Source organism: Topomyia yanbarensis, chromosome 2, assembly GCF_030247195.1.
Source record: "Topomyia yanbarensis strain Yona2022 chromosome 2, ASM3024719v1, whole genome shotgun sequence".
Classification (NCBI taxonomy): Eukaryota; Metazoa; Arthropoda; class Insecta; order Diptera; family Culicidae; genus Topomyia; species Topomyia yanbarensis.
This window is the reverse complement of record NC_080671.1, coordinates 439,992,783-440,018,283: the sequence shown is the minus strand read 5'-3', so window position 1 is coordinate 440,018,283 and position 25,501 is coordinate 439,992,783. Positions and strand designations below refer to the sequence as shown.

Sequence of the window (25,501 nt, the reverse complement as noted above, 5' to 3'; positions counted from 1 at the left end):
GTCACCGATTCGTGCTTGTCATTCGTGGATATACTGAAGCATGGGATTGGTAGTGTAACATTTTTGGGTTGATTTTTGAATACTGTATTCATCACAAAAAATGAATAGATGGTTCCGGTTTGGAGTGTACTCAACAACTAGCTTCTGTTAAGATGTGACGATGTGCAAAGTTTCACAGCGCTAGCAAAACGCTCACGCGAACAATAGCTACCAGTAACCCATAACTAGGAACATTTCCCCATGATTGATTTATGTATTCTGTGTGTTCTTTCTGGTTGTAGTCACTGCACTTTCCTTAACTGCTTTACGCACTAGTTTGGTTCAAATTTATTGTTTGAAGTCAATTCAATGAGCCGTTAACAGAATAAATTTTAGTTTTTACAGTTTATTATTTTTCATTGGCCCCTTTTTTTTAAATATCCATATAATAGAATTGCCCAAACTACCGTGAAATTTTCCCTATCCCGTCTGGGTGATAAAAATCAAAAATAAAAGTCGACTCAAGTTTGATATTATTTCCTTTATTTTGCGTGGAGTTGCCCATAGGTAAAGTGAGTAACGCGTAGTAATACGTTATCTCTATTGACGATGCTAAACAGCATTCGAAAATTAACAGCCATCACGCCAAACAGCCTGACACTAGACGTACCGTTTGCAAATCGTTTACCGAATCGTTTCGTTTTCCGCATGGTTAAGTTGTGTATCAATAGTGTAAAATAAAAATAAAGTGACCTCGTATCCATCGGTCTACTGTTCCCTTTACAAACGAACACCAACCGACACTCGGACGCACGACGGAACAGGTCTGAGCCACCGCCTCTATGCCACTATGTCCCCCAGTTACATTCATCGCAACCCCAGATATACCACGCAGCCGCAGCAGCGTCGGGCCTCAGCCGGGCCGCTGGGTCAACCGGGGGATCGCAGCAGTTCTATGGGGGAGACAACGGTCTCCTCCACCAGCCGGGAGAGTGTTTTATCGCCGGCGGCGGACATCCACATCAGGCGCTCTTCGGCAGTGCCGGCAGCGGGCCACATGGGCCAATCGGGAACCAGCAGCTCTCAATCCCACCATGCCACACTAGCCCGTTATAACAATACGAGTACCTATTCGATGTCTAAGTCGGTCAGCACCGGTACCGACCTGTCGGACGATATTGCCGATAACATTATCTACTCGGACATTAACGATCTCTACCGCCGTGGCCAACGATCTGATCGACAAGTCACCATCGGTATCATGGTCAACGGTGGGGAGAGCGCTAGTGCTGCCGAAGATGAAGAAGAAATTATGGACGAGGTGCTAGATGAAAACGCCATCCGGTCAACGTACGTAGATGATGACGAAGAGGACGAAGACGAAATCGACATCCGCTACGCTACGGCAACCCAGATCAAGGTGATGACTGGAGCCGCATCCAGCATTTCGATGAATAATGCTATAAGCAATACCGTCGTCAGTGACGATCTTTATGCAACGGTGAATAGAAAAGGCAAAGCCAGAAAACAACAGCTGCAACAATCACAACCAATACAAGCCAATACAGCTCATCATACCGGTAAACACTTCAGTGACGAGTTCATAGACGATAGCATTAGAAATTACAATAGCCATACTAACATAAGTAGTCATGTAAACGCCTCTAGTGTAGGTCAGCTCAACTATGTCAACGGCGATATGTACGCCAAATCTTCAACCCACTTTGACGAATATTTTGGCGCTAATCGGTACTCCGACACGTCGGACTACTTCAGTCACAGTCATAGCCAGCCACATTACTCCCATTCGCCAAATTCTCACTCGTTAGCCACGACTATAACGCACAAAAATGGACTTACCGATGATGACGAACGCTACTCGCAGTCTCTTCCACCACCAGTGCATCCACGAACTTCGCACTCGTTGCCCCGTAATTCTGAATTGGCAAAGATCGATTCCTTAGATTCTTCCTATAGTGGTGGAGGAGCAGAACATCATCTGATCGGTCATCATTCGCTTAGTAATCTTCCGAATTCCTCAAAGGTTACCAGTGACTATCTTCACTATTCGACCTTGCTGAAGAATGCCGAGGAAGATGGTATGAATAGTAAGAAAACGTCTTCGGAACGGTTGGAATACGAGCTGTCTAACGCGAATCTTTACTCCACGGTTCAGTACAAGGGTACCTATGACGATCAGGAAGAGTACGAAGACGACTATACGGGTGGCTATCCGACTGACGCAAATGGCATTGGGAAGGATATTTGGCGGCGGAGTACCTCGTGCAAGGAGTTGTACGATTACAACTACGATGCGGCAGGAAGGCTGGACTTCTCGTCACTTGAACGAGAATTTCTGACTTCTGACCGTATCGATAGTCCCGTAACGCGATATGATGACTCTCACCACTCGATGTACATACAGAAAAATCACTCCATGGATATAGGCCAGGAGTTCTTGGGCACCGACGGAAAAGTCTATTCGTCCAGCTACCCCGGTACGACTTACAATACGATTGATCATAACAGCTATAAACGTAATAATGGGACTTTCTATTCTAACTTTGAATACGGATCCCAGGATGATATCTCACATGACAGCTATGAGCTGTTGGAGAAATCCGATGATGACATTTATTACAGGGTGAAAGATGAACCTCACACGCGATCTTGTTCGTTAGATTCTGGGAACTACATTCCTACGGATGACGAAAGTGTCTCCGAACATCACTCGCACCACCTTTCGCGGTTCGCCAGATATCGTTCCAGTTTGGAGACTAAATCCAAAAGTACGGCAGATATCGACGACCTGGACGATATGTTCCTTATGGAGGATCCACGAGATCTTCCACGGGAAAAACTGTGTGTTAAATCTGATGGTAACTTCTACAAACAGCTCAAAAAAGCGATGGGCTCTAGAACATCCAGCCCGGAGTCACGTAGCGATTGCTACGAATCCAAGTTGTCGAAAAGCAGTGATTCGAGCAAGAAATCGAAAGATAGCGTCTACCACACGGATAGTAACAAGAAGTCCCGCGAGACTCTGAAAAGTAAATCCGGATCTGGATTTAACTCTAGAACATCTAGCCAGGATTCACGAGACTCCTTCGGGATGGATATCCTGTTAACGAAAAACTACGAAATGCCGACGACTACGAGCAAGAAGGCGAAATATCTTAGTAAACGCTTCGATAGCAGTTCGCGAAATTCTAGCCAAGAATCGAAGAGCGATTACTACGATGCCACCGAGCAGGCAGTCGAACTGGAGGATGTCGAATCGGATGAGATATATTCTCGAGCGAAGGTTCATTCCCACGACAATATTCCCGGTGAAGTCGGTGGAGTTCCAACCAAAAACGCCAGTACCGGCTTTTACGATAATCAGATCTACTCGTCGACGTTCCCTAGTGCCCAGTCGAAGCCACCGGCAAAGACAACCTCGCACGTGACTTCAATTTCACTGCAAAATGTGGAACTAGATCGCAACGCTCGTAGTTACCCATCGTTCAAATCTCCCGACCCGGTGGGGCCTCAGGCGATGCCAAAACCAATCGATAAGCAACTTCCGAAAGCGACACACATCTGGCCAGAAGAGATCGAAGGCCTACCGACTACGATCAGCAGTGATAGCCAACGGATTGACCGTACGCGCGCTTTTCGCAGAAAATCTGACAGTGAGAATATCTTCAGCTTTGACAAAGAGAAAATTGAGTCATTGACCAGCAGTATGAACGACGAAACACCGACCACCGCCATACTGGTGGAGACCAAAGCGAAAACAAGTCCCGATTATCCATTGACTCCGGAACTGTTATCCGAATTTGACAAACAGAAGATCGAATCTCCCCATGCTCTCCCGAAGCAAACCCGCAAGGAAGAATTAATGGCGAAAACACACTTCGAAGAATACAATCCAAAATTGATCCTGGATACACCGATCCCGGGTGTCCTAACCTATACCCACGCTACTGTCGAACGTACCAAATCGGATCCAAACTCGTTGGCCAATCGACCTCGCTTGGGACCGAACTCCCGCCGTCACACCCTAATGCACCAGAAATCCATCGATCTTACTCCGGCCGATTCAAGCGAGGAAGAATATCTCTACAAACAGATTCCAAGTGCTCCACCTCTGTGTAAATCTCACGGTAGCCATTTCGAAATTCCCCAAAGTTACGACATGAACATGACGGCGATGGAATTACCGCCGAACGGTTTCGAGGTTCCCAAAAGCTTCTTCAAAGACTACGATCGTCGGATGCATAAGGTGCTCAAAGATGATATCCCGTACGTTCTGCACAAACGTCACATAATGAACGGAACGGCTCCTTCTCCATTGCTAGAGAAACAGCACCGATATCCGAAACCGAAAAGTCCCAAATCCCCCAAGAGTCCAAAATCTCCGAAAACACCCAAGTCCCCAAAAATGGAAATGCGGGACATGGCTGCCCAGAAAGAAAATACTCTTCGCGTACAGGATGACTACGAAGTTGAGGAGGCGGACAATGGTCAAGGATTTCTGTTTACCCAAAACATCGACTTATCCAAAGTGGATCCCGTGACACTAGAAGTAGACAAGTCAGTTCAAACTATCCAGCTAACTAGTCCGAAGCGGGACATAACAAAGAAAATGGACCCGCTGATGCTGGAACAACTCAACAACAAGCTTAGTCAAATCGAAAGTGATTCGGCTACGAGTTCCCGAACGGAAAGTAACCCGAACAAGAAGCTGGAACCGAAGCCAGTCGAGCTTCCGTACCAGATTGAAAAGAAAAGTGCTGAACTCTCGGTACCTAAACGTGTAATCAAACCACGCATGGCCCCGGTGAAAACGAAGACCGGGAAGGGCAAGAAGAACGCAAAAACACGCATCACATCATTCTCGTCCGACGACGAAAGCTTGGATTCGGACGATGTCTTCGGTTCTGCGGAAGCCATGCCTACGAAGCTGGAATTTTCCCCGCCTCAATCGCGAAAAGAAATCGAACCTATTCTGAAACACGAATCCAGCAAAATGGCCTCCAATGCGTGGGCCCGGGGACAGACGATGAGCTCGACGGAGATTGAAGGATCACCACCGCAGTGCAGAAAACTGGCCGAGCTGGAGAGCCGCTATCATACCGGACCAAATCTTAGTACCCATCAAATGACCAGCACGGAACTGCGAAGAATCTCCGAGCGATCCTTCTCGATTCCTAGCTCCGAAGATGAGGCGAAGCGGGAGGAGTCTACCAAGGCGTACCACAAAGCCGAGAACATACCATCACCCATCATCGAGTCGTCTATCGAGCTTCACCGCACGGACGACGAAATCTACGAAACGGCTCACGAGGACAACTTGGGTTTTGCGAAAACTTTGCGGAGGGATATAGCTAAAAAATCGAAAGACGATTTGCTTGGAACGTCAAAAAGAGGAGAATCCAAGCTGTCTCCATCGAAGACCAAACTCATCGAAGAAATGATCGATTCGTCGATCGTGATGCGCTCGAAAGGACATGCCCCCATTCTTTTCGCTCACGCCCGCTTAAATCTAAGCGAAGGATCGGCTTTTGCATCACTTCAACGGCAGAGGGCGACGCAAGATTCACCCACTTCCGGTCGTCGTGCAAAAAGCTTAGACGCACCCGTTATATCTCTTCACAAGCTACCCCCGATGAATGCGTTCTCTTCCAAGGATGACACCGTGGGTTACGACGAAGAAGAAGCGGAAGTACTGGAGGTCAAGCCACTGCAGAAGAAAGACCAAATTATCGAAGAGGAGTTGGACGAGTCGGTCCATTCCTGCGGTGATGTGATTGTTGTTACTGATTCGAAAGCTTCCCGAAAAACATCCACCATCGATGACGAGGAGATTCGAATGGTTCAAATAGACGATGACGAGCTGGAACTGCTGGATCGTTTGAAATATATTGAAAAAATTGAATTGCAAGGAGTTAAAATTAAGGAGAAACGTAAAACGAAGACGAAACTGAAGAGTGGAGATCAGTTAATTCTGGAAATTCCGAAGTACAAGTTTGAGCCGTTCAGTTCGGGAAACAGTTCGATCAAAACTTCGCCTGCGATCAGTCGTGCCAGCAGTGTGGAAAGTACCGGGAAAATTCGACAGAAAACCGAGAGCGGTACACAAACTCCAACCGGCGGCACTGCAGCTGTGAAGCCAAAGTGTAAATCAACCAGTCCCAAAGGATCGGAAAAGATTCCTCAACCCAAGCGACGGGCTTCGGATGATGTTAAGAAGAGTTCTCCTAATGATATCTTGCGTACCAAGAGTCAAGAATCTCTAGGGAAGAAGGGCAGTACTAAGGAAAAGTCGAAATCCCTAGACAAAATGGAACTGAAGCGGTTGGGAAGTAAGGAGAAGAAATCGGTAGAAGAAAGTGAAATGGAACGTGCTCGCCGCAAGGAACGGCAGCAGAAACTGTACGAATCTGCGATGAAGCAAACGATCACCATGTTAAGCCCGGTGAAGGATCAATTGCCGCAGTTTCCTCCGGTATCCGAGGACAAAATATCGGTAAAAACCGAAGGAGATAAGATTATCATCGACGCGGAAGTTAAGTCTAAACCCGAGGATCTTGTGTTCATCGCGAAGGCTCCCCGGAAGTTGGATTGCGGACTAGCAAAGATTAGTCGTAGCTTTGAAGATCAGAAAAGCGTTGAGAAGCTGGATAAAGCCAGTCGCAGTTTCGATGATCGCAGCAAGTCGTTCGATGACCATTCGGACAGGTCGGAACATGGCAACGCCGATGACAGTAGCAGTATAGTTATAAAGTCTCCCACGAAGTTGTCAAGAAGTCAGGAGTTGAAACAGAAGATCGAGGGGTCGGTGGTGCATAAAAGGATTGAAGGCAAGTCGAAAAGTTTGGAGAAGAAGACTGAACCGCAGTACTTGGATATAGAGTATAAAACACGAAGTTTAGACCAGAACTACGTTGATCATTGCGGGGATAATACTTCGCCGGATTCGGAAGGTAGTGCACACGGTAGAAAGCAGGAAGTGGTGAAGGTTGATGTTCATCGACCGAAGGTCGAACCATCCGACGCGGATCGTAAACGTGATCGAAAATCTACAGACAACGACAGTAAACCAGCGGACGATCGCACACGATTCGATAAGGGCAAAAGCCTGGATGCCAATCTAGGCAATGAGAAGGACAAGGCTCCAGCAATGGAACGTAGATCGCACTCACAACCGGATGAGTTTACCGGTGAAATTGATATGCAGGACATCATTACGGAACGTCGAACACTAGATCTGATGAAGAGACGGTCCGAGGAGAGAACACTGGATTATGGAACTGCACTCGTGGAGACTGAAGATCGTAAGCCTACTAAGATGGGTAGCGAGGAATCGTTGACCGAAGTTAGCGAAATGAAAGCGGATCATAAAAATTATTACCCATATTGTCGTGTTCCCACGATCGAGTACGAAGAACCGTCTCTGGAAGAGGATTTAGAAGAAGTGGAGATTCCGGAGAAACCAAGCAGAAAAGAAATAATGGGCAAGCTTAATCTGGAGAGAAGCAGAAGCGATGAAACAACTTCTTGGGTAACCATCGAAAGTGAAGAATACACGGGAACAGATGGAATAGGACAGCCGGAGAATGAGGAAGTCGATGAGGTGCACAAGTTCGAAACGCAAGCTACGTTTGATGACATCAGAGACTTTACTATGCCCGAGTCTGAGGTATCGACCTCGGATATCACAGTTATTCAGAAAAAAGTAAAGAGTAAACCGGCTCCGGATGCAAAGTCATTTGATCGACCTCTTCCAAAGATCCCAGAAAAATCTAAAAAAGACAAATCTGTTTCCAAGGAAGAACCGAAAATTGTCCAGGAGGAAGTTCCAGGTAAACAAGCTTCTCAACGGCGAGGAGATTTCCTCCGGTTATCCATTGAACGATCTCGCAGCTCCGATACCGGATCCAGTCGTGAAAATGACAATAGTCCCGTACGACATGACTCCGGCACTCCTCGCGGTAAAGGATCCCTCGATGAAGAGTCTAGTTTGAGTTGCTCGATTGCCCGACCTTTGGGAATATCACAAGACATGGACTCCCTGGACCACCTGAAGTGCAATGAACTGCGGGAAGCTATGCTGAAGATGGAGGAAACTGATGACGGTAAGAGTTCTGTCAAGAAAATATCGCCAACGCTTGAGAAGCAGCATCCGGTAGATTTAGGTTCCGGGTCGGAATTGGATGTGGATACGGTTGAAGATCGCATTGCTAGAATTCTCCAGCGGGATGAGAGTGAGTCCAGCTCGGACAACGGAGCTACTCAAAGGCCAAAAGTTGTGAAACCCGTACGGACAACTTTAATGCACAAAAAAGTTTGCAGAACCGCTCAACCGAATGAAAAGCAACAACAACAGACAACGGCTGAGCTAAAATCAGGAACATTGAAGTTACTGAGCGCCGATGGCGATCGGAGCTCGCTGGAGTCTAAATCCAGTTTAGAATCGAAAGGATCGCTGGGTTCATTCGAGACCGAAAGCAGTTCAGGATCACTTGGAGCTGCCCAGCGGAAAGGTGATCTACAACAAAAAGAAGCTGTATCGACGTGGAAGCCGTTTCCAATCGAAAGTTCTGGTAGTTCCAGCGTAGAAGAAAACTGGATTCCACCCGATCAGGAAAGCTACGAAAGTTTTGACATTGCTACCGAAACTATTGAGCTTCAGCGGGTAGCAGCTCCGGATCAGAAGGAATCATCTCCGGATGAGCAGAAAGAGAGCGATTCCGACTTCCAAGATGAGTTGAACGACTTTCCTGCAACGTTCGGTTACCCAGAGATGACCTCCTCGCTGGGAATCAGCATTAACCCGGTAGCATACGGTACGGGTTTCGGAATTGGGAGAACTTTATCGAGGATCTCCGAGCGAAGTACGAATTCTGAAAAGTCCAGCGCTGAAGATATCGAAGCTGAGAAATCCAGTCTGGAAGATCTTAGCGTTCACGATGAGTCAGCGATCTCCAGCGAGCACCAGGCCAGTTTGAGCTCCGATTTGCATTCTAATTCGAACCAGGCCTACATTTCGGATGCCGATCGAAGAACATCCGCAGAAATGCCCGATATTCCTTGCGACTCGGCTGCGGCCGAGCGCCTTTCAGAAATCTACAAGAGTAATGTAGTGAAGAATGGACGTTTCACCGTATCCAATGTCACAGATGGCGGTAAAAAACGGGATAAGAAACCGAATCTACAGTGCTTATCTGCTGGAGGTAGTCAAGATTCGGAAGATTGGCCTTTGCCAGAAATCCCCTACGACAGTACACCCGTAGACAAGTATGATCCAAATTTTATCCCGCCTCATCCCGACAAACCATATCCGAAGCATTACTGGGCTGGATCGGCAGCGACCGGTCATTCTCAGGAGTCCGATAACTGGCCAACGCCACCTTCCAGTATGCTGGATATACCTATAGTCGAGAACGTTCAAACCTTCCGCGTTAGTGAGATCCAACATCCTACCCAGGTCATGGTGGAATCCTATACGGAACCTACCGGGGATGATGATTCCGATCCTGACTACGCTGAGGTTCCCGATGAAGCACCGGAACCTCCAAAGCGTGATTATCGGCCACCCAACATCCAAATCAAATCGAATGCAAATGCTTCCCCGTCCTTGCCGATGGTGGATCCCTACGAAAGCAGCACGTCCCACTTGAACGAACCGGTCACCTATGAAGGTTACGATAACAACACTTGCCTCAGTAGCGCTCTAGGACCGGCCAGTTGTCTACGTACGACGTTCGATGCTTGTTCAAGTCAGAGATCGTTTTCGAATCAGGGTATCGGGAAAGAAACGACTCCCGATCGTGTAATTATTTCGCAACCAACGAAGTCCCCGCAGAGTCTGAGTCCCATCACCGATGACGATTTCTTCCTGAATGACGAAGTCTTTGGTCCAGGAACGGTGAAGATAGAGATATCCCCTGACGATAGTAAACCTTTGTCGGATCTCACAATTCAACATAAATTCTCGCGTAGTTCCAACAATTCCGACACTTCGATTGACGACATGCTGTCAGCTTCCTGTACAACCTACATGGAAGATACGGTGCGTCGAAATCTGGAGCCACGAAGATTAAGCAACGAATCGTGTAAAAAGTGTAGCCATAGCAGTCATTCCGAGGAGGAAACCAGCTCGTTCGGTACCGATCTTGATGGTACGGTTAAAATGGGTTTGCAGCAGAAACGTTGCACCCACAGTTCGCATTCGGAGGATACTTCGATTGGTCTTAGCATCTCTGAGTGGTCTACCGGTACCAACACGGTGCGACAGTATGCGAATCTATCCGGATCGGATAGCCTATCGGCGGTGTCTAACCATTCGGGTAATGCAAAAAGTGAAAAGTCGAATCACACCAAAAGCAGCGTAAGTTCGGTTCATAAATCTACGGAAAGTTTGGATGAGAAAAGTGTAAGTCTTTCGAGTAACAACAACAAGCGATTCTCGCTGGAGAATCTCTCGGATGGTCCTAGGTACGAACCGTTTAGTAATTCTGATACGGATAAGTTCTCTTCCGGAACGAAGAGCGACGACACGACACTGACATTGACAGAAATGGCTCAAACTATTACGGAGTGGTCGACTAGTAGCAGCAATACACTGATTGCTCAGGCAGAAGCATTGAAACACATCGAACTGAAAGGTGATAGAACAATGAATCGGACAACGTTCGAATATATACCACTTAAACCACCGAAGGTGGTTAAAAAACCTCTGTTGGAAGACAAGAAAAATATTCCAGCTGTACACGCGAAACCAAAACCCAAACAAACCACTCCACCACTGGTGGTAACTCCTGAAGTCGAAAGCAAGCCGCCAATACCGGATTTAATCCCAAAATCAACCGTAAAAATCCCACCAAAAATAGTTGAAATGATCGAAAAGTCTCCGAAGCGAGCAGTTCAACCACAACCACCTCCAATTCAGGATCAACCTCTTCCTCATTCGTCTGCATCTAGAGATCAGCCCCAGTTTGAACCAGAACCCGAACCAATAGTTAACCGACGGCGAACACTGGAGATGATGTCCCAACGCTACGCCAGTCAAGATTGCTCCGAATCGGAACCACTCTCCGAACGCTATCAAGTCCAGGAATCGTCGACTCCGCCATCGAAACCACCTCGGGGAGACTCCCTCCCGTCGGGCAGTTCGGTTCCCATGGTCGAAAAACCCCTAGCCAAGCATCACAGCTATGACGATAAAACCCTATCTAAGTCACAAATCCGAGAGTACAAGTCCACCAAAATGCGCCACAGTCAATCATTCCACGAACACCTGGTCTCTTCGGATCTTAACAAAATCGTAGAGGAAAACATGGGCAGTTCATCCACGACAACCCACAGTAGCGAAGCTACGGCGAGTACTGATAACTCTTCGCCCATGTTCCCCCGGCCGGAGAAACTCGTCCGCTGTTCGCCATACTATTCAAGCAGCCTTAGCTCGGAATCTCCCCCGATTCAACCTATGCAGCAACCGCCCGTTCAGAAACCTCCTCGCAAAACGTCTATCCCGCGTAATCTTGCCCCAAAGAGCCCACCCAGTGGTAACGATACCGACAGTTCGATGGATCTCCGACAGCAGGATCCGAAGTTACGCTCACGAGGTTACAGGAAAAAACGAACGGTTCCGCTGAAGAAGAGCCGGCTGGACAACCGACCGCTGGAACATCAGGAAAGTTCCGAGTGTTCAGAAGGCTACTTCCCAGAGATTGAATCCGGTGGGTCCGATGTGATTGATCAGCAACACCCTTACCATCGTTACCCGGACTTTGAGGAAGAGTTGGAGCAACTACCGGAGGACTACGAAGACGAGACGTATCGCGTGGAAGACGAACGCGAAAGCAAGAATGGCGGTGGCGTCTATCCGAGTGCGTCGTACTCCAACAAGTTCGAAGGGTTGGACATGATGGAGAACGTTGACGAGATGGGTTTCCCACGGTACGATCGGCTGGGACACATCACCAACCCGAACCTGTACAAGTCGGACACGCCTTCGCCTCCGGTGAAACCGGTACGGCAGCGGAAACGGCAAGTCAAGCGAGACGATCCGGATTGCGAGTACACGGGAGTTCAGTACACACCGGAAAGTGGTAGCTGCTCGGAGACGAAAGCGGGCCTCTCGGATGATGTTTGCTATTCGAGTGAGGATAGCTTCGCGGCGGGCTATACACACGCACTGGTGGGTGGTGCTCGGTATCAAAAGAACGTGGAGATTCCGTATCCGGACTTTTTGTCCGACTACGAGAATGAGTCATCTTCGACGACCTGTTCGTATGCTAGGCGTATGGAGCAGGATCGGCACCGGTATGTGGAGAAGGAACACGGTGGTGCGGATGCAGCACGAGTCGGCGAGACGGCTGGTTTTGATCTAAGGGCACTGCCGCCTCCGATTTTTGTGGAAGGTCAAGGATTGGAGGAAGAGGAAGACGAAGAAGAGGTTGAGTATAATGCAATCTAAGGGGGCACCGCTGCAAGACTGAGATGATTGACAGTTAAAATCACTTACGAAATCCAAACGATACTGAATCGAAGTAGGCGGGAGAGATGAAGCAAGTCTAACGAAAGAGAGAAAGAGGAATACCCCGAGCGCTATCTATTAGTGAGATTTTATACTGAACGTCATCGAGTGTGGTTCTCCGTTCTCATCTGCGGGTGGCAACGGTAGAGCGGACGGAGAGCACGAGAATAAAATTTAAACAGAGAGCAACAACGTTTAAGCTATATGTCGTTACATAAGTGGGTTGAAGATTTTAAGCGCTAAACAGAGAAAGAGAAACGTTATTAGTGGATTATAAAAATAATATACTCTAGCTGTTACTTCACTCTAATCAAAGTTTAACAATATACATCTAGATAAATAGTTTCAAGTAAGAATTTATATCGAACATTCCCGTATCATGGTGGTAGGTATAGTGTGCATGGAAGTTTTTGTTAGTTCGTACCCCGCGAGCTATTAGTTCGTAGAATGGCCTATGCAGTTCTTACTGAATGATTCAAAACCTTATCTAGTTTTATTAAGCGATTATCTATCTTGCCCAACTATTTATGTTATCTTCTGACGAATTTGAATGGCAGAATTTCGTCATTCAGAAAGGGAGGCATAATTTGGTTCCACCGGCGCTCTTAATTTTGTTCCCCGAACGTAAAAAATCTGGAACGAAATAGCCAAACAGCTACGGCAAGAATCAAAAAGGGTTGTTCCGCATGCCATTTATTACTTGACTTGGTCCCAGTTGTATACGCACAACTGGGTCTAAGAACAAGTTATGAAACATCCAAGCTACCAAAAGTTCTGAACTAAACGGAAACGAGAGACTTTCAAGGTCACAAAGAGTTCATTTTAAGCTCTAAAGAAGCTTTGCTGCACAGAAGTACTCACGTAATTTTTGACGACTTCACGTCCATTCATGCTGCGTTTCAGAACTCTTAGCAACTTTAAATTACAATATAAAGCTTTACGGAACCCTTGGCAACTTTGTTGTTTAAGACTTTTTGGTAGTATCCAACGGGGAAAACAGATCGAAATGGTGAATGAAGCGAAAGAAAATATAAGAAAAAAATTCCCCCAGAGCCAGGATTCGAACCCGCAACCTTTGGGACTCCGGCCCAATGCACTAACATTTTATGGTGCCTCTAAAATATCATAACGTTCCAGAAAGAACATATTATTATCGTACACTATCTGCAAAGCGAGATCACACACAACCGCAGCTGCCACCCAACACGTTTGATCTATTTAATTTCCCCGTTAGATACCAAGGCCCGAAATTATTTGTTGAATTCGAACGGCAGGTTCGCTCCCGTTATACCTCTATTAACTGAACCTGGGACCAGAAATCGACGGTCTTTATTAGCTTTGTTATCCACCGATGACTTTTGGTAACTTGAGGAACCCCTTGTACGTGTTTTGTAAAAGTATTTAGTTTCCTAGAGTATTGTTTGCATATTCTCCTTGTGTTGGATACCATGTTATACACCGTAAAACTCCCATATGTTTATTAGTAGATATCTCAGCTAGATTTTAAGAGTTACCCAAACGCTGACTAGTCACTGAAAATTCATGCAAAAGATTCAGGCGTTTGTTATCTTCATTATAGCGAAAATCTGAAGTATACTCTATTTCGAATGTGATGTAGCTGAATATTAGCCTAAGCTCTACCCAGACGATCCTTGATCCGAGCAAACCCGTGCGATAACTATGCCAACCTACCCCGTGGTACGCAGCGGATGGTCAAGTTTTTTAGACAACACACATGATTAGCCTTTAGGTAACAGTAATTCACAGCCAAAGCATGCTCTAAACAATTGTTATATTCTCACAAAACACATTAAATCGAACAAAAAAAAAACAATTTTAGATATTACATTGTAACGGAATCTTGCATTTATGAAGTGTAGCTAATTGACGAGAAAAAGGTATCGAAACGAGAACATTATATATTATAATAGCGAAGGTGGAGTCAGAGATGTCTATAAGTAAACGTTGTTAGAAAAAGAAAAGTTTTGCCGATATTAACAAGAAAACCTTCTCTTAACATAGATCAATGGGTCGATCAGTGTTCGTTCTTGTCAAAATCATGCGATTAATTGTTATAGGGTTAAATACCTCTGTCCCATCCCAGGAAAGGACCAAAGAAGTGACATTAACCCTCTTAGTCAAGTCACTCCCAACGATTTCTCAAACCCGCATCAAATTGAAACGGTCGGTACGGTTGTCCACGTTTCTTCCTTATTCAAGGTTCAAAATAAATGGTTGATTAAATTCTTCACTAAATGAATTTTGTTTGTTGTTTGTGTCACATACCACATGTGCCACAAACATTAATATTGACAAGAAAAATTGTAGGCGAACGTCTGCAATTTTCCAGGATCTCTACATGTATTGGCTGTGTATGTGTAGACTAGACTAGACTAGCAAATAATGCGATTAATTGTTAGCACCAAAACGGTCAAGTTTAGTTATGTTTGAAGTCCTTTCGTTTAGTTCAGCGCTTTGTGAATATAATGAGTAGTACAGTAAGTCTATATCTTTAAAACCATTTAAGTTGTAATTCGCTGGACTCAGTATAAATAAGAACTAAGGCTATGGGAAGAATTGGGGTAAAATACATTAAAACGGTTCATGCGATCATGATAACTATCTCCAATAGATTCCTTTCTTTACATAACAAACAATAATTTTAGTCATCTGCAGTCAATTTTCTTCCAAGACTTGTTAGTAAAACGAGCTCTCACGTTTCTTGTGGCCATTCTATATGCAATCGATTCTCCGGATTTTTCACTCCAAAATTTGGCACAAATACACTTGCAGAACCATGTTTTACTGTAAACTTCAGTTATAGAAAAAATCAATCAGCTTTCTTCCATGTTATATAGTCAGTATTGACACTAAACTCAATCATAATGGGAGGATAACTACAATAACACATGGGGCGGTCGTTTGTGATTGACCCCTTTTTTTGTTTTTAATTTTCAAATATAACTTTTTAAATACTTTTTCTAGTCATCATGACCATCGTGGCCCAACAATCCGAGTGCTCTCAGTCATGACCGGAATTATTTCTGTCGACGACCTCTTCCAGGTTCTCTTATAAGTATAACTTTAAACGTTTCCGATTACGGCATTCGTGGCACATGCTCAGCCCAAGCACTTGCTAGTCAACTTCTTTCAGTTCCCATGCGTGATTGTCGTGCAGAGCAACAGGAAGTATCAGCGATTTAATAGAGTAAGTTGTTTGCTCGTCTATAGGCTACGGAACTTTAGCTGGATACGCAAACCATAGAGAGTTATATTCGCTTGCGCGCAATGCCTTCTTGACTAACGTCATTAGCACATGTCACTAGTGTTTCAAGTTTTATGAATTTGTTGACAACCTCGTATACCGCACCCCATTGAATTTTATTGCGTAACCAGCAATGTTCGAATTGTATCGCTCCCTAGCAGCTACTTTGTCTTATTAGAGTTTATAGTCAGTTCAACTCGCGCTGCTTCTGTTTTTTTCAAAAGACGCAAAAGTCTCTTCCACTGCTCTGCGATCAACGTCAATCATATGGATGTCATCGACGAAGGCAACAAGTATATTAGATCTCATGATGATATTTCCGTTGTTTTGCACATCACTTTCTTAAGCGCTATATGGAACAATAGATTAGAGAGAGCATCACTCTGTTTCAATTCATCTGACGTTAGATGGATTCGCAGGTCTCCCCCGGTATTTTGAAGCTTGATTTTAAGCCATCCAGCATCATACGAATCAGCTTTAGCGGAAAGCCATGTTCAAGCATCATTTGCCACAGTTCGTTTTGTTTCACAGAATTGGACGCCGCCGTGAAATCCACAAACATATGGTGAGATCGCATGTTTTATTATCTGAATTTATCCAGAATGGGTTTTTCGTTTACTCGGGATTCCGATGGCTTTCACGTGTGACACCCAACATTTCTGTGGCTGTTACTCTGACCACCTCATGAACCTGTCGCCACACTGCGTTCAGATGATCTCTTGTTGGTCGATCTTCGATTCGTTCGATAATACCCTAAGACAATAGTCGTCTGGCTCTCGCCAATCTTATAAACCACTTCATAATGGTCGAAATAGATGTTCAGTCATCTGAAAGGTCTTCAATGACATCGGAGAAATTTCGACCGTCTATCAAAACATGGTCGACATGCGAGCAAGTTTCGCCAATCTGGCGTCTCCAGGTATGTTTCCGAACAAAAGAAGTGCTACAGGTAGCCATGCCTCTGGCTGTGGTGAGATTTGGTGGTGGTTGAATGGTGGTTCTCCTTACCAATAATTGGATTTTTGGGCACTCTTTTATGTCATCTTCTGGGCACTTACCGTAGGTCTTGCCTAGACATTATCGGGTTTGTTGTTTGTTGGCGCGTAGATATTAATCAAGCTATAGTTGAAGAACTTGCCCTTTATCCACAACATGCAGATAACTCACCGGCCTCCATCTATTGATCCGCGGACAGTGATGCCCAACACAACCAAAAACCGAAAAGTTTCGGGACACTCGATATATCAGTTAGCGTTTTAACTTATCTATCTTATATCCCATTGTTAGAATTCTTTGTTATTCTGAAATAAAATTACTGTAGTTTTTTCTGCAATCTTATAGATTAGTTATTCTGGGGTGACTTTTGCGGAAGATTCTATGTACCTATATAAATATTTAGATGGATCGTTCAGCTATCCCAGTTTTCAAAAAAGCGACAAATGTAACGTTGAAAATTATCGTGGAACTATTTCGCTCAGAGTAACAATGTTTGCTTCCTACCGACATTATATCAGCACTTGTCAGAATCCCTGGCCGTTCGGTGGAAACCAGCCTAGTGAGCTTTGTGTAATTTTGTATAGATAAATGCGCAAAAAACTTCAAATTCATGCGATTTACACAGATTTGAAATCAGCATTTCACACAGTGGACACGATACCTTAGTTGCCAAGCAGAAAAAAACTTGGCTACCCGACTAGGTTCTGCGACTGGCTTTGATCGTATTTCGTTCATCGTCAAGTTACTGTTTTCAGCTCTGAAGTTCCTCAAGGTAGTACACTCGGACCACTGCTATTTCCGCTGTTTATTGATGACGTTGCCGCTATTTCAAGTCCCGGTGGCAAACTATTTTTCGTTGACAATCTTAAAACATGATTCGTAATTCGTAAGGAGTCTGACTGTCTAGTACTACAAACCGTTCTGATTGCTAGCAGTGACTGGTGTGTGCTGTAGGGGAAGATGGGGTAAAACGCACCCCTATTCTTCAAAATCAATAAAAATTACCTTTTGAAAAATAAGCGGGGCAAAACGCACCTGTGCGGAGGTAAACTCCTCGGCGAACAAGCAAGTAGTTTTATTTTCTGACGGGATTTCACAAAAATATGCTATTAAATGCCTTAGGTTATGCAATTAGTAGGTTTTCAGAATGATTTTTCTGTTTTCGATTAAAAAACCAGCAGAATCAAAAAAGAGGGCATTTTGCCCCTGATGAAGCAGAGATATAAATTTACCGCAAAAAAAAATTCTGCGAATTTTCAGCTGTTTCCGATATAAGCAAGGGGTGCATTTTTCCCCGGGGGTGCGTTTTACCCCATCGAACTAGGAACATCATCCCTTTTGATTATAATATTCCTGGAAATCATGATGAGGAGGTTTTATGCCTGCTGGAGAGAGAGAGTTAAAAAAAAATTCAGCTCCAGCGGGCTTTTCCCTGCTCCCAAATAAACAAAACTATCTGAGAAAAAAAATTAGCTACAACGTATTGAGTACAATAAAGTCCTCGGAGTAACACTGAATTACAAGCTAACTTATCATCGTTACTTCTATTCTATAATATAATTATTATCGATGAGGCTAATCGACAACTGGTATTCATGTTTAAGATCGACAGTGAATTTCGCGATCCTTTATGTTTTAAAGCTCTTTACTGTTCGTTGGTGCGCTCGATGCTAAAATTTTGCAATATCCACCACGCTGTGTGGATCAATAGGATCGTAGACGTTCCGATAAGCGCTGCGTTTCTTGCCTTCGGATGATGACCGCTGTCGTTTGTTAGGCCTACACACTAGAGTGACAAGAAAAAAATAACCCCTATCGGTTCACCTCTGGATCGGTTGCTAATCCCACCAGGAGTACTTGCACCAAATTTGAAGCAAATAGGACAAGTCTAACTACCGGACCAACGTGCCCGAAGTTTGTATGGAATTTTTCGAAAATTTACATGGAGGAATTCCACTAGCTCGCATTTCCAGCGCTAGGTGGCACAGTATGCATCGTATAATCACTGTAAATTAAAATAAGAAAGATAATTTTTCTACAACTTTGTCGAAGACTGCAAGTCGATCCGCCTTTGTTAAAAAAAGTTATTAAACTTAACGAAGGTATGTCTAAATCAGTTTTGCATGGAGCTTAGCAGTGCATGGTTGTGTATCAGTACTCAATTCTCACGAACTAAACATGTATGTGAAATAATGGTAAGGTTTGACTCAATAGCACGTTAAGTAGTATTATAGTAAATAGTATGAGTCATGTTTTGGTTGGAATATTTTAGTTCCACATGTTACCGCATAGAAGGCGCTAACACTAACTTTTCAACGGAGAAAGATAGAAATTAGGTGTCTTCTACAAAGTTGTAGAACAGGCATTTTGCAGTTAATCTTCCAAACATCTCGATATTCTGTCGCTGTTTTATGAAAAGGTAGTGTTGGCGCCCTCTATGCGGTTACAAGTGAAACTAAAATTTTCTAACCAGGGGCCCTATTCTCACAGTCATGTCACCTAGTGACTAGAAGGAAATTTTGTTCTAGTCACTAGGTGACGTGACTATGATAATAGGGCCCAGAACATAAGTCGTATTATTACTTCAATTCTTCTGAACATACTTTCAGCTAAATCTAACCATTATTTCACAAAAATGTTTAGTTCGTGAGAAACGAGTACTGATCCATAACCATGCACTGCTAGGCCGTATTGGTATGTGTTGGAAGGTATACGATAAAACCAGTATTCTGACCTTTTCTCTATATATAATGGTTTCTACCGCATCTACGGATTACATATTACGGTGCTGAACATACTTATTTGTGTTAATATCAATTTTGGGACAAAAGTTGTCTTGATAATTTGTGTCAAATTATTGTACGAAAATGTTTATTGTTTATGTAATTCCATTTTTGGCCAGAACACTTTGTTACCGCAAAAATGTCGAACTTTCCAGCAAAAGTGTCATATTGCAATGGACAGTAGTATCAGCAGATAAATAGTGTCTTCCAAACTAGCTGTTATACAATGTTTTGGAAGAAGAAAAAAATTATTGTCGAATAAAAAAATCTTCATAAAAATGGGAGTATTTAAAGGCTGTTCGTACTGGACTGCACATCTGGACACAGTTTTAAAATTGTTACTCAACCAAATTACCGCTAAATACGATTTTGTTTGTTCATAAACAATACATATACAAACGTTAATCGTAGACATTGTTTTGACAAGAGCTTTCCATTTTCAAGATGGCGTCGTCTAAATTGGCACGCAAAAGAGCAATATTGCGCTAATATTTAGAAAATCGCAATCTTACTATAAAATATTGCTTCAAAAAATCCACTATCTTTCTGGGCCTGAATTTTATGCTGCAACTAGTCGAAAAGAAGCTTCCGAACGACTTAAACGCTCAAAAGTAGCTTGTATGGCAAGCTATATGTTCTTGTGGGTTGAAATCGAAGACATTCGTAAACGATGAAATTTATAGACAGGAGTGTCCTAAAAACGATTATTGCTGAATCTTATCTGAATGTGGCACACATTGTTCTGGCCTGATTCATCCAGATGCCATTACGCTAAGGACACGATTGCATGGTATGAACCGTCTTGCTTATGGTCCTAAGGATAGTAATCCAACTAAATGCCCTAATCTACGTTTGATCAAAACATACTGGTCGAATGTGAAGGGAAACCATAAGAAGCTTGTTGGGAATGTATTAACAATCCCATAATTTCGATTCAAGTGGCTCAGTGCTGCGAAGAAAGCTGGAAAGGACACTGTGTGAATACTATAGAAAGGCTCAAAAGTAAAGTGCGCTCAATAGCTTTTACACTCGATTCCGTATAAAGAAATAAAGATTTTATTGTGATAGGACTTTAAGTTAGGGCAATGCCAAGGTGTCTTCAGTAAAATTTCAAAGAATCCAAATCAGTTAGAATTAGACTCCATGAAACTTTGCTGAAAACACCTATGCAAGTAAACGTCACGGAAAGCCAATACATACTTCAAACCCTGTGCGTCGCTGCTGTTTATCAAGCACTGCATAACCCACTCCATGGTCTGCCTTCTCATCGTCACAGTAGTAGATGTGGTACTTGAACGAGTTATTCGACGGTTGGAGTTATTTTATTTATTTTTATTTATTTATATGACGTTACATGAATTAATTTGATACAATCTGATCAACCATTCTTATCCATAACACTCGCTTCGCGACCGCCTCGCTCCACACACGGTTGCGTCCGCTACCGTCTAGATCAATTCGCGATCCTTCAATGCATCGGAAAGTATGCGGGTGCCGCCCCTAACATGAGGAATAGACGCTGTTGTGAGCCGCTCCTAACATGGAGAACAGACGCTCCGCTCCAGGTTTGCCGTAGCAAACCCCCCCCCATCCCTGTCTGCGTACGATCATAGATTCCATCGGGGTTGGTTACCCTATCTCCACTATAGTTGCTCGTACCTTGGGCAGTACCGCGAGGAGGTAGGGATAGGAGTTGCATGGGCGTAAGCTAAGGACAACGCGTGGGGTCTATTTTATTCATTCAGATACGCAACCTAACCATTTAGCAACCCTCACGGTTGGAGTTATTGAGCGAAATTCTCGTTCTACTGTTCCACGCTGTTGAACTTTTTGATGGATTTCCACAATAACTTTTGCAGCTCCAGCTCAAATGGGGCGGCTTTCATAGATTACAACACGGTTTTGACGTAGTATCGAGTTTCTGCTAAAGCTATTGTGTCCTTTGCCGATTCATCGTGTATCTATTATTACATTTTTGTGGTGTTTAATTGGCATGCCGCTATACCAGAGCTTTGACACCCAAACTCATAACAGTGTTGCCATCTTGAACACAGGTGACGTGGCACCGCATTTCTCCTTCAGTCGACCCGTTCGGGGACAGACGCTGTTTAGAACTGCTCCTAACATGAAGAACATATGCTCTGCTTCAGTATTAGGAGTCCCCTTCCCAGTGAACATACTATCAAAGATTAGACCCGTGTTGGTTAACCGATCTTCACCAAGGTTGCTCGTACCTTAGATGGCACTGCAAGGAGATAAGGATACAAACTCTGTATCGTGGTGAATGACCACACAAAATGATCTCATGTTGCGCATGATACAGCTTCGTCAACGATATATTATATGGGATTCAGAAAGCACAAATCTCGTATATTCTTGTGGTTCATATTCTGCATTATTTTGTACCTTTGCATCTCCTAGACATTCTCAGTGTAGTTTTGTGTTGTGCCAGTTGTATTTAGTTGCGATACTCTCACAAGAGCGCTGGACGGCACTGAGGTCCATCTTCTTGATACAATTCCGTTTCCTAGTGGTCAACTGCTTCGTATTCTTGGACGGCCAATTATGTTTCTACACTAGGACACTGAGAGAGCCGATAAAATCCTCAATGGAACGGAACTGGGGCAAGTTGGTCGGGTTCCTTTCTTTTGGCACATACGGTATCTTTTTCTGCTCAAGATACTCCAGCGTCTTCTTGGCGTAATGGGAAGACGCCTTGTCCGGTCAGAAGACGTACTTCCCATCCGCATGATGCTTCTTTAAGAATGGCAGAAGAATTTTCTCAAGACACTCCTCCTGGTACACTTGTTGATTGATGGTCATACCGCTCGGCTTAAACCACGGCTTTGAAATCCCTCTGTTCGATATGGCGATGCACAGCATAACTTTTTTTTAAATTTATACTAAAAACTTATATTTTACTTCGGGGGGTGTTGCCGACATGTCGCTGGAATATGTCATTTCCTGGAATGTTGGTCTTCGAGAGCGGAAGGTAACTTTCGTCGTCCAGCACGAACGACGTCCCGCGGTAGTTCTTCGTCATCCACTGGCACTGCGAGTTAACGATCGCTATCTGCTCGTCTGTGTACTTGGGAAACTGATTCTTCTTCCTACAGATGATGTCCTCCATCTTAAGGGTTCGGCGAATCAATGTATGGAAGCAGTGATATTTTCAGCCGGCGTCACGCAAACTAGTTCCGTCCTTGTCGTCGAACAGATTTTTCAACGCTTTCTTCTTTTTCTTCGTCATTATCTTTGCCGGACGGCCGCTACCGGCCTTCCGCTCCATGCTCAGGGATGCCAGGATCCGGTAAGCTGTACTCACGGGCACGTTTTCGTCTCGAAAGTGGTCTATCGTAAACTTTTTTCCACGATGACAGTGCGTTTCGTAAAACCGCACAACACGCTCGCGGAATGCTTGCTGTTTCGACGCCATCTTCGATTGAACTGACAGTACCCGAGCAAAAAGAAACATGCCACCCATTTCTAGGGAGTCCAGAGAGCAAATCTCTCGGAGAGAAAAAAAAATGCGCTCTTTACTTTAATTACAGAAAGGTATTGAAATAATTCTCATTTTTTATTGAACACCCATTAGCCTGACTTTCGATTCACTTGTCAGTGCCATTTGAACAAATTCAAGCTACGTACATATACGTACCGCTGTTTGCTTTTGCATCGGAGTTATCCTGAAAACTAATTCGTCTGACGAAGGGTTCCAGAGCAGCTTTGTTTGTTTAATGGTGTCATTTGCTCCTCTAATATTTTCAAAGCTTCTTGCTGCTCTCGTAGCTCTTTGGACTTTTTTTTCTAGAAACTCGGTTAATTTAGAATCTTGTGTTCTATTTTAAATCGGTACGGTACGCTTTCAATCGGAAGCATCTCTGAATCTATTTGTTTTAAAATAAAATTAAAGAATAAAATAAAGTATCACATGATACCTACTTCGAAAAAAATGAAAATATTTCTCACTTCTAGAAAGAATAATCATTAAAAACACAACATTCAAAGAAAGGGAGTGAAACGTTCATAATCTTCTCCGAAGGTATCTTTAACCTAAACATAGCCGTTTTGTAATTAAGGTAATTGATCGAATGATTTTGACTAAAAAAAAACCCTGTGGATCAGTCGAAATAGCGAATATTAAACTTAAAACTATTCTTACACATTGACGATTGATTGTTCCGGCATGAAGCAACCTTTTCAAAGGAAAAATAAATCTTTAACAGCCACTGATAATAAAGTAAAACAAATGTGTCAAATTTTCGTCCTTTACCTGTTATATTATTCGTTTTGTAAAATCCGTGTTTTGTGGTAGTTTGACTACTTCTAACGTACCTATAAATGTGTAAACCAAATTTTAATTATATTAAAAGTTGTCGCTATGCTAGGTTCTAATTATCAGGTATTTTTTTAAACGCAACTGAAAAATTTAACACGACAGCGCAATATAAGAATACGATTTATAAATACACGTATGAGCGAGAATAACAAAACTTATTTTGTACTGACTTTTTAGTCCTCTAGGATAATTTATTCTTACATCTCAATTATGACATTGATATAGTTTATAGAAAGAACGTTAGAATGAATTCTTTTCAGAAGCAAATATTGACTATATTGAAAAGTTTAACAACTGATTGTAATGTCGAAACTGGTTCGGATAATAACGAAATTCGAAGCGAGCAGCGAATAGAGTATCACTGAACTAAGGGAAGCAAAATGCCAAAAGTAAACTTTCATAAAATGATTATTACACCATCAATGCATCCCTTCCAAATTGTTTTCCAATCCGAGAAACGAACCAAAACATACCACACCAGCTGTTAATAAACAAGAAGAGTAGCCCTTCATTTAAGCTTAACTTATTTGAGAGAGAGAAAAAAAGAAACAAAATAAAAGGCACTCACAATAAGTAAAAAAATAGACAGTAAATTCAGCTGATAATGGAACAACAGAAAGCAAAACAGAAGCAGCCATTCACGGTCGATTCCAATTAAGTGACAAACATAACATAATGGTATAATAAATAGCAAGTTTGGAAACTTTAAACTTTCTCGAACAATTCATCTTGATTCGTTCTGATCTCATTACGTTTTCGTATCCGCAGGTTTGTGGTCTTATCTTTTATCAGTATCTTTTAGTGCACACGAAGTACGTAAGGGTTTTGTGAAGACGGTTTGTTAAATGCGTTTATTCATTTATGCACCAATGCATGCTTTTGTTTTCAATTATTCCACGTAAAAAAATCAACTGATGCAAACCGATCACGTATCATTGAATTCAGTCTGTTACTATTTATCATTTTATTTTAAAACAAGAGCAAAATCACCACAATTCTACGACCAGTGTTATCAACATTCTAGTTATTTTCAAATTATAGTCACAAATTATTACGGTATGGTTACCTTGTCTTCGTTTGTTTTTTTGATATGGTTCAATGCGGGAGCTTGCGCGTGTTACTCCATTCCTTGAACTGGGTATCGTTCTGATATTTCAATACAAAGTATGTCACGTTTTCACCTCTCTCATATAGCTTTATTTCTATGTTTAGCGCTAATAATTCAGGTAATCGTTAGTGGGTTAAACTAGTTATGAAGGTGTATTTTGAATTCCTCTCATCAGAATCCGACACTAACTTACTGACAGGACTAAGCTAGCACCGAATTGACGCTAGCTCCAAAAAAACAAAAACACAATTTCTGTTTTTGAGCAAACCCCTAGTCCTGCGTGATTTCCCTCACAGAAAAAACTTCTGATTAAGCTGGTGAGAATTAATGAATCGGAACCTGGATTTGTGTAGCAAGTTAGTGTCGAATTCTGATGAGACGAAGTCGATGCCACTATCCGCGAGACCGCGTCCGGCACTACGTTGATGCTGCGCTTGCGATCGATTCTTTAGCCCTTTTTCCACTTTAAAGCTTCACTAAAAAAAGTGAATACAAAGAATTT

General features: G+C 43.4%; 1 protein-coding gene across 7 annotated transcripts in view; it reads left to right on the top strand.

The window, feature by feature from the left end:
- Window positions 1–25,501, top strand: part of LOC131685589 (FERM, ARHGEF and pleckstrin domain-containing protein 2) — a 261,738-nt gene that overhangs the window by 220,967 nt on the left and 15,270 nt on the right. For 6 of the 7 annotated variants that reach the window (XM_058969433.1, XM_058969431.1, XM_058969436.1 and 3 more), the window contains one exon: window positions 804–24,601. The exons of the other annotated variant lie outside the window; for it this stretch is intronic. In XM_058969433.1, the coding sequence (XP_058825416.1) occupies window positions 804–12,448 (11,645 nt within the window). In that variant the 3' untranslated portion in view covers window positions 12,449–24,601. Of the gene's footprint in view, window positions 1–803; window positions 24,602–25,501 lie in introns of those variants that run through there. 7 annotated transcript variants of the gene reach the window in all.